We start from the raw sequence: 10,907 nt of genomic DNA, 5'->3' as shown, positions 1-10,907 counted from the left end.
ATTGTCTAATAACTCACCTTATTCTAACTCTTGGGTCCTTGATACACGTTGTGAAATTCACATATGTTCTGATTTGCAGGGACTAAGAAGAAGTGAGAATGTGGAGCATGAAAAGATAAATTTGATCATGGGGAATAGGAAAGCTTCACCTGTCACCAAGATTGGAGTTTATCCTTTGGTGCTAAGTAGTGGGTGTACATTAGATTTGAATAAATGTTGTTACTCGCCTGAAATGGCAAGAAATATTATTTCCTTTCATGCTTTTTACAAACAAGGGTTTACCTTTTCTTTTGATAATGAAGTTGGTGGAATAAATGCTTTCTTTAATAATGTTCTTTATTTTAAATCATTACCTTGTGATAGTGTGTATGAAGCTGTGTCTGTTGTAGATAACTTAGGAAATAATGTGTTGTGTATTGATTCTTCTAATAATAATAACTTGGATAAAGCATCATTATGACATTGTCGTCTTGGACATGTAAGCAAGAAACGCATATGCCAACTCCAAAAGGATGGAGTCTTGGAGTCATTTGACCTAAAGTCAGATGATAGTTGTGAATCATGCTTACTTGGAAAAATGACAAAGTCACCCTTTACTGGTTCTTGTGCAAGGGGTGAAGGTATGTTGGACCTAGTGCACACAGATGTGTGTGGACCCTTCAAAAATGCCACAAAGGATGCTAATCGTTATTATGTGACTTTTACAGATGATTATAGTAGATATGGTTATGTCTACTTAATCAAGCACAAGTCAGAGACTTTTGAAAGGTGTAAAGAGTTTAAACAAGAAGTCGAGAATCAATTGGGCAGGAACATTAAGATGCTACATTTTGGCTTTCAAGGAATTTTTACAAATATAGTTTTTAAGTATGGATTTACTTATACAAATATACATTTTGGATTTTAATGACTCATTGCAAACACTGTTTTTTAACAATTGTTATACATATTAGGATAATACTTTTTAGACTTATTAAAAGTATTACCGTGTTAGCAGAAAACCTGTGACACTCACCAACCTTGTGTTGACTCTCAAAACTACATGTATTCTCAGGAAATTACTTAACAAACAATCAAGACAGATTGGATTATAAGTGACCTAGTTTACTTGCTATTGTATTATATGCCTATCTATTAAGGCAATTCCTGTACTATTATTATTTGTAAAAAATTGTATTCACATATCAAGATGGAACATGAATGCTATTTTGTTTATTTTTGTACTTTTACTATATATATATATATATATATATATATATATATATATTCAATTTTCCTGTGATCCATGAACTTAGTCGCACAGCCCCACGTGTTCCGCCGCCTCGGCCGAGGGTGTGACAAAGAATGTGTAAGATCTATAGGTTAATGAAGTCTATTAAAAATGAAAATGAAAGATATACCACTGAAGTTGGGATTTTATATTCTTCAAAAATTTGATTCTGAAAGAATGGTGATAGATGTTTAAAGAAAGGAACTGAAAGTAACAACACAGTTTGTTCATGACATGTTGGGCATTCCAACTGGTGGTACAATACTTACACAACTGGTTCAATGGCCTAAAGATGATACTAGTTATGATGAATGGGAGAAATAGTTTTAAGAAGAAGCTATCATCCGACTGAGTGCAATCAAAAAAATTTATTGTTCGTACCACAAAAGTTGATTTTAATTTCAAATTGAACTTCTTAGTTCTTTTTGTAAACACATTTTGTGAGTCAACATCAATGGGAAGATGCAGTCTGTTCCCTTTGAGTTATATTAAAAAAAAAAACAGATATTAGCAACATAGACTGGTGCAACTATCCTTTTGACTGTCTCATTAGAACAAAGAACTCATACATACCATACTCGGATAACAGCTACTTTGTTGGACCTTCAGCTTCCTTGGTGGTAAGTTATTCATAACTGAATATATTATAACGTTTATATTCATTTCAATAACATTAATTATTCATAACTGAATAACACATATTTATATATGAATAATTCACATTTAAGGCTTTGCATTACTTATTCATATATGAATATATTATTAATACTATATTTTGTAAAAATTCATTTATGAATATCAATTAATTATAATTTATCTCCAGTTGTTCGATGCTAATATTATCCACTCGGAAGCTCTAATAGTAACACGTAAACATCCAACAATTTGTTATTGGAGTTTAGAGAAGATTAGATATCAAGAGACATTTGAACAAGAAATAGGTAGATTTGGACTTGTAGAATTAGATGAATAATTTGTTAATGAACAAGATGAAGGAGATACAAATATGGAAGACAGTTATTGTGATAAAGATGAAGATGTTTCTATTGAGGTAATTATTCTGAATATGTTAATCATATATGATTACACTAATTTATTATTTTAATGTCTAATCATACTTCTTTTTATTACATAGGCATATGAACCAAAATTATGTAAAATGCTTGATAGTTTTGAGAGGATGAATTCAAAGCTAAATGATGCAATAACAAAGTTCCCTGAAAAGGAAAGCTTCAAGATATTCAATGAAAACTTGAAGAAAAAACTGAAAGCACTAATTTTTTTGAATTTCCAAGTAATGAAAATGGTCTTGAAGGTATCAATTTGACACCAGTAATGGATCAAAAGACAAATGATGAAAAAAAGAATGACAATAAAAAAGGGAAATGGTGAAGAAGACAATGATAATGATGGGAGTCAACTGGAAGTAGATTATTTGCTTGATGGAAATGAAGCAGAGAATGAAGGAATAAAAAATGATAGAGATAACAATCAAAAAGAATGTGAAACTAAAGTAAAAGAGAAAAATGGAGAGATCAATGAAAATAAGAATCATGAAGAGAAAAACGATGATGAGACTGAAGAAACAAATAATCATGGAGAGACTAGTCAACAAAATGAAACAAATCAAAATCTATTGGATAAAGTTGTTAAATACATTGTGGATAAATTGGATTTTCAAATTTAAATAGTCAAGAAGATGAAATTTGGAATGACCCTGAAATGAAAAATATTTTGGATAATATTGATATAGGTAAATTTTGATTTACTGTTATTTTATAAAAATATTAATACACAATAACAAACATTTTTATTAAATTTTGACCAGGTCCACCAATGACTGGAAGTAAAACTAATACTCTGATCAGTCAAGTTATTCAAGGTATGTTACTATCAACTTATTATTTATTTACAAATAAAAATGTTATTATAGATTCACTAATTCATTAATTAAATATACTTAATATATAATATTATATGAATCTTGCAGACAAGGGGAACTCATAAGATGTACATAAACAAGGAGAAGAAGTTGAGAAAGGAAAAGGAGATGATACAGGTAAATGAATGATTCACTATTAAGTATATATATTACAATACTTATATTTATTTTTTTAATAACATTGTTTATTCCTAAGTGAATAAGACACTATATGAATGAGTAAAAAAGATAGAATATTCATATATGATGTAATAAGTTTCAGGCAAGGGAAATTATGAACATGGAAATAAAGGAGGAACAGAAGCTAAGAAGACAAAAGGAAAAGATGGAGGTGGAGATGAACATACAGATGTTCAGAAAGGAAATGCAGATGATAGAGGTAAATGGTTCATTCACTAATAAGTGAATATAATAAGATTGATTATTCAAAAATGAATAAGACAATATATGAATAAAAAAAATATATATAGTGTTACTTATTCATACCTAATCATATGCATTAGTTATTCATGATGAATATATTACTTATTCACAAGTGATTAAGACAATTTAAGTAATGCTTACATTGATTTTTTGAATAACACACTTTTCATTTATTAATAATTAAAAGATAGAATTACTTGTTTATAAGTAATACTATGCATTACTTATTCATAAATTAACATATTAAAATATTTATATTCATTTATGAATAAGTAATGCAATATTTTGAATATAGATAAAATATTCATATATGTTGTATATCTTTCAGGCAAGGGAAAGTCTGAAAATGAAAATAAAAAAGGAGGAGAAGCTGACAAGACAAAACGAAATGAAGAGGGTAACGGTTTGGAAAAAAAACATTTAAAAAATCATATATGATTGGAATGATCAATAATTACATATGAATAAAATATAAAAATATCATAATTAAGATATAATTATTTATATGATAAATCTTCGGGCAGGTAAAAAATCATAAAATGAAGATAATACTCATCCAAGCTTTAGTCTAGGTCTCAGTTAAGATTTAGATCAAACTTCAAGTAAAAAATACAATGAATCTTCACTGAAAAAACACTTACAAAGAAACAAATCAAAGAAGACCATTATAGGTTTGTGATTACATTAGCAAACAAAAATGTTCTTAATCCACATCCAATATCTGTAGCAATTCCCACTGAAGTAGGACGATCAAAGCATGATATGGATCAATCAAGAGAGAAGAAGCCTGCAGATGCTTTCAAATCACCTTACAAATGCAGGATAATAGAAACAAAACCTAAGCTAACACATCAGGAGAGTATTGTCTGTGAGCGGTTGTTCAACTTGCAAGGGAATACATCGTAAGTAACTTTATTTTATAGAGGTATTCATATATGATTATTATTATATAGATAATAATGTATAACATTTTGAATATATATTTGAAGAGATGTGATTGTCTAGACAAAATATGGCCAGGTAACAGAAAGAGCAATTATGGAAAATCTATATGCAAACACAAAGATTTTTGCAGAAGTTTTAGACACTTGGGGTGATTTACTTAACGACCAAGAACTGGGAAGCGATGTCGGAAATTCACCATACAGACTTTTCTTGAAAGTTGAAGTTCCTGTAAGTTCGTTTTCTTTATTGATAAATGAATATACAAATATTATGTATTCATTTATGAATATTAGATTTATTTACTATCATTTAAGATAATTATGTATATACAACTCAAATTCACATATGATTATAACATAATGATGTATTCATCTATGAATATAAAAATAAAAAATAAATATCTTTAGTATACACTTATGATTAATATAACAACATGATGTATTTATTTATGATTAACAACTTACTAATCCTTTAAAATTATTTTCATTATAGAATGCATATGTATCTTCAACATTGTGTGATGAAAGAAAGTATGAAAAATTCAAGGAGAACTTTCATGACAACACTGATGGGTACAAAAAAACTTGAACATAAAAGATATTGAAATGGTATTTTAATTAAACCTGTTATATATATATATATATATATATATATATATATATATATATATATATATATATATATATATATATATATATATATATATATATATATATATATTATCAACAAAATACCACCATTATATACATAAAAGCAAGTATTCTTTCCAATTGTTAGAGGTGCTCATGGAGAACAGTTAAAATGTGGAATTCAATGACTTGAAATACCATGGAGAACAGTTAAAAACAAAGTTGATTTTGGGGTATTTTCAATGAGACATATGGAGACCTATATGGGATAACCAATCTCAAAGTGGAAACCAAGTCTTCATAAAGAAATTTCAATTCAACAAACTACTTTAGAGAAGCTCATACAAAGGTATGCACACCAAATGCTAACTTCTGAAACTAACATGTTGAAGGCTATGGTGTTGGATCGCTGAAAAATATCAAAATGTAGAATTCAAAGTATGCACTGCTCATGCATACAAGGCTATGTAAACAATTCAAAAAAGGTTAAAAGAATATTGATGATTGTTTGTGATGAAGTGTGATGTTATAGGAGAACAGTTTGTGTTAAAGTTGAATGTTTTTGGAGGACATGTAAGATGGTTTTGTGAACAAGTTTTAGATAGTTTGTTAAGTGTTACTGAACATCATTTAAATAGTTTGTGAAATGCTTCTAAACAAGTTTTATTGTTTTGTGTTGAATGATTATGTAATAGAAACAAGTTTGCTTATTTCTGTTAGATTTCATATTCAAATATTTTCAAAGTTTATGATAATGATTTATGAACAAGTGTGATTTTTTTGATAGTTTTTAATTTTATTTATGTTTATTCATAAATGAATACCAATATGATATATTTATTTACATTTAATATGTAGATAATAACGTCTTCAATCATAAATGAATACAAATATGATTTATTCATTTATGATTAAGATAGGAGTAATATGTAAGTATAACATAGTTCACATATGAATATAACTTATTTATTAGTAAATTAATAAATAGATATCACAAATACATCATATTCGTTTTCATTTTTTAAGTATTCATTTCTGCTAGTTTTCAATTTTATTTATGTTTATTCATAAATAAATACCAATATGATATATTCATTTACCTTTCATATGTAAATAATAACGTCTTCATTCAAAAATGTATACAAATATAATATATTCATTTATGAATAATTTGTGAGTAATATGTGTATTTCACATATCAATTTACCATATCCATATAATTTATTATTACTAAATTAAAAAACAAATATGGTATATTCATTAATAATTAATATGTATTTCACATATCAATTTACCATATCCATATAAATGTGTTATGTAGTAGATTTTGATAAATCGATAATGACATAATAATATTGTATTATTCATACATGAATAATATTATTTATGATTATTATCTTCATATATTCATAAATGAATAGAACCAAAAACACATTAAAAAAAAAAACCCTAAATGTCTTCTCTTGATTGAGAAACTGCAATTCTTACTGGACATGTACGTAAACTGTGAGGAACTCGTTGTCCACATCCTGATCATATTCTATGTTCTTTTTTAGAATTAACATATGTCGCTTCACCTACACATGGAATTCTTTTCTTGATTCCGGAACCTTTATTGCTTTGAACTTAAGGAACATGAATATTAATCTCTTTTGGAATAGGAATAGAAACACCCATAATCTTGCATACAACTTCATCAACCGTCTTGATTTTCAATCCACCACATGTATAATCATTCTCAAATTCCTTCAACAACATCTGTTGTTTATCAGCAAACAAAGCCAATTTCTTTTTGTCATCTCTTAGAATATCCAAACATGATTTAAAACTATAATATGAATCATTGACTAGCTTCTCATTCTCAAGATCCACTGAATCAGATTCATGAGAACTAAAAGTCTAAAACTATAATTTCTTGACATCACGTCTGTAACAACCCGAAATTTTCCATCGCCGAAAACCCGTTCTACCCGTAAAAATGCGTCGTTTATCAATTCGTTCCGATTTCGTTTTTGGTTAAATTATTTAAACTTATATGTTTATTATAATCTAATGAGTGTTCAAACCCCTTAGGAACTCATGATATTAGCCCAAAATGTTTCTTTCAGAAATTTTAGAAATGTCCCCGCCGGGTTACGGAAACTTAATCGGGTGCGACCAAAAGCCCCGTTTAATGCCGGTATCGGGTAGAATTCCACCGTGTCCAAGTTTTGAGACCTATTAAAACGTGTTCAAAATTTCATTTGAAGCTTTTGCTTCCTCTCTCTACTCTCTCTCTCTAACCTCTCTCCTCAAACCAAGTTTAAGGGTCCAAAATCATCAAATTTAAGCTCCAAATCACCAAGGTAACTATCCTAACTCCTAGTATAACATCTTAGGCCTTCAAATTCGAGTTCAAATCATGGAATAGGACCATATTCATGAGTTTACGGCCCTAGAACAGTCCTAGGCCGTGAACTCACATAAAATGGGTTTTGGAGCCCAAAAACCCTTCCAATCGACCTTTGGAGCTTAGATATGGATTAATGGCTTAATGGAATGGACTTAAAATGCCTTAATCATGGATTTTGAAGAGTAAACATGAGTTTACTATCCAAGAGCATGCTTGGGCCGTAAACTCTTATAAATGGGGGTTTTTATGCCCTTAAACCCTTCCAAAACTCCATTGAAGCTTAGATATGAATTGTAGAATATTGGTTTTGGCCTTGGAACACCTTGAACATTAATTTAGAGGAGTAAACATGAGTTTACTACCCAAGAACATGCTTGGGCCGTAAACTCATTATCATGGGGAGTAAACTGCTTTTTAGTGTGTTAAAATGCCATTTACACACACCATAAGCCTTGGGATAAATTCTAGAAGTGACCACAAACAAGATTTGGACCTTAAAACATATTAAATCCCCCATCTAAGGAGTTCATGGCCATGAGGGGGTTCATGAGCCGTAAACTCCTAAAAACATGCCAAAAGACCCCTAAAAATTCATACAAGGCTTGGAAAAATTGATTGGAATCACATGTGATTGATTAAGGACCAAAACATTAAGGATTTGCTATGAGGGGGGGAGTTTACGGCCGTAAACTCCATGTTTACTGCCGTAACCTCCAATAAATGGTCCATAATTATGTTTAATCCATTCCAAGGCCCTAGAATTGATCCTAGCAAATTTTCCCAAGTATTATAAGACCATTTTGCATCATAAAACACCCCACCATGATTTTGCGGCCGTAAAATCATGGGGAGGGGGTCATTAGGGCTGAAATCTCCTCTATTAGTTTACTCTTGAAGAGTAAACTCCATATCCAAGCCTTATGTGACTTCAAACGCCACCCGGGTCCTTCTAAACACTTGTAAGGGAGTGTTTCCACAACTAGAAGTGTTTTTCTCTACCAAATAAATAATCTAAGTCCTAATTAGATACAAATATGTATCTTTTCATAATTCATAGGAACCTCGTGCGTTTGCAAACCCAGAAACGACGTTTAGGATCCGAGCAGACACGTTCCTCGTCTGGTGAGTTCATACCCCTACCCTTTTTAAATGGTTTTTCAATGTTTTCAGGGGGGAATACAAGCAAATTACAAATGTTTTCAAAACATAACATTGATGAATTTCAATAAATATCTGGCAAATTATAAATATTTTTACCCCTTATGTATTATGTTGAGCATAAGGGATGATTTATCAATCACAACTTTATGAATTTCAGTTAAGGAAATAACCAAACTAATCAAATTATTATGGGAATAATTTGGGGTTCTTTAGTTCTCGTTTCATTGCATATTGATATATATAAAGTTTATTAGATAAACTATGTCTGATTCAGTTTATCTCCATTTCACTTAGCATATATTGCTAGATAATTTCATTGTATATAACTGTTTTTACTGTATTATGTTTCATATCATTTAGTATGTTTGATATCGTTTGAGAATTGCATGAATACTTAGTACTAGTTTGTGAGATTTGTCATTACCCTTTTGGGTTATTAGTAAATCCTCCCCGAAAGTGTAACCAGAGTCTCCAGGAGGGAGAGCGTGGAATTTGTGAATAGATCTAATCGGGACTTACAATCCCACACCTTAATTGCTAGCTACAGTTAGGCGGGCACGCCTGGGGTGATAGATTTTGGATATCGTCCTACGTCTGACAAGCGTCAAGGAGGTCTCGTTGTCGTATCAGCATGGTTACCCGACTCACAATACGTATTAATATAAGTTTATTCGCGGCTTTGGTTTTGGATTTGATTTTATATCAATCTTCTATCTTTAGATCTTATATCTAGTACGAGATGGTAATCCCATGGTTTCTAATCTATAGGTTTCATATCTATTGCAGGATGTTATTCCTATGGTTAGAATCTATATCTAGTTAGGGATAGTAATCCCATGATTTTATCAAACTATCTTATATCTAGTTCGGGGTAGTAATCCCATGCTTTTGAAACTATATCTTTTACGGGATGATAATCCCATGGTTTTGAATCTATGTCTAGTCCGGGATGGTAGTCCCATGGTTTTCAATCTATATTTTTATATACATCAAACTATCTTGTATCTAGTCCGGGACGGTAGTCCCATGGTATTAAATCTATATTTTCATGTATATCAAGCTATCTTATATGTAGTACGGGATGTTAGTCCCAAGGTTTTCAAACTACTTTTCATCTACAGTTCACGTATATTAAAGTATTTTTATATCTAATTCGGGATAGTAATCCCATGATTCTCAATATATAGTTTTGTGTATTAAACTATACTCTGTGATATTCAATCGGTCTTGTATTTAGGAAAATATGGGATTTTCCTGGGGTAACGTATAACGCGTAATTGAACTAGTAATGAAGGATAACTAAACTGTTTTACATAAGAAAATATGGGATTTTCTTGGATAACCAACCTTTTCGGAAAACTAAAGGAAAATGGTACATTTTTCAGAAAACAAACATCTTATGAACTCACCAGCTTTATGTTGATTTTCATACTGCTTGTATTCTCAGGTCCACATTAGACAGGTACCCGATGATCTCTTTTGGTGAAGACGAAGTGTGTAGAAGACTCGTCTCATTTTGTTCCTATCTATATTATGTATCACACTTGTACAATTTACTTTTGAAACAAATGTAAACTTTCAAATATATGTAATGTAATGGTTGTTTACTTTGATTACTATGTGCATTGGATTTGATACTCAACGTGAAGTCAACCCCGAAAATGTTTCCACCTGTGGTTTTCGGGGTGTGACAAATTGGTATCAGAGCCCTTGTTTATAGTGAACGGAGTATACCAAACCTTACATGGTATAAAACTATAAACACTAAAGGGCCTAAGCGCTCTGAACTAAAAGTATCCTTCAAAATATAAGTATTTTCAAAAGTATACAAGTATACCGAGCCGTCGAGATCCGTAACTACAAGTAGAACAAAACATAAGTAAATGGGTGTTGTACGCTGCGGTTAAACCTGGGCAGTTATGTAGTCGTGTCTAGGGTCAATATAGCCTGGCCTACTATATTCATTCGAGACACGACCAACATGTGCTTGGGAGTGACTGTGGTATGCGGCATACCTAAAACTTACCCAATACCCCAAACAACGAGTCGTCGTTGTAGTGAATCATGAAATACTATGGGAGTATTTCTCGAGTCAATCCTTTGTAGAAAATCCTCGTATACGCGTTGTTCCTTGATCATTCCTCT

At 30.7% G+C, this 10,907-nt stretch overlaps 1 protein-coding gene across 1 annotated transcript; it reads left to right on the top strand.

The window, feature by feature from the left end:
• Positions 1 to 2,276: 2,276 nt before the first annotated feature.
• On the top strand, positions 2,277 to 5,168 carry LOC111878953 (uncharacterized). Its single transcript, XM_023875438.1, has 8 exons — positions 2,277 to 2,321; positions 2,406 to 2,564; positions 2,652 to 2,915; positions 3,261 to 3,329; positions 3,475 to 3,591; positions 3,964 to 4,032; positions 4,641 to 4,808; positions 5,073 to 5,168. Exons 1-8 carry the CDS (start codon positions 2,277 to 2,279, stop codon positions 5,166 to 5,168), a joined length of 987 nt encoding a protein of 328 aa, XP_023731206.1.
• The last annotated feature ends 5,739 nt before the right edge of the window (positions 5,169 to 10,907 follow it).

This window comes from Lactuca sativa, chromosome 1, assembly GCF_002870075.4.
Source record: "Lactuca sativa cultivar Salinas chromosome 1, Lsat_Salinas_v11, whole genome shotgun sequence".
Taxonomy (NCBI): Eukaryota; Viridiplantae; Streptophyta; class Magnoliopsida; order Asterales; family Asteraceae; genus Lactuca; species Lactuca sativa.
Note: the sequence above shows the minus strand (reverse complement) of the source record. Positions and strands in the feature narration are given on the sequence as shown.

What these genes read in the sequence shown, in the direction of transcription:
- LOC111878953 (XM_023875438.1), top strand. Translation starts at nt 2,277, where the DNA reads ATGGAAGACAGTTATTGTGATAAAGATGAAGATGTTTCTATTGAG. An exon ending in TAATTTTTTTGAATTTCCAA is followed by an intron (nt 2,565 to 2,651) that starts GTAATGAAAATG and finishes ACAATAAAAAAG; the next exon opens with GGAAATGGTGAAGAAGACAA. An exon ending in GACAAAACGAAATGAAGAGG is followed by an intron (nt 4,033 to 4,640) that starts GTAACGGTTTGG and finishes GTGATTGTCTAG; the next exon opens with ACAAAATATGGCCAGGTAAC.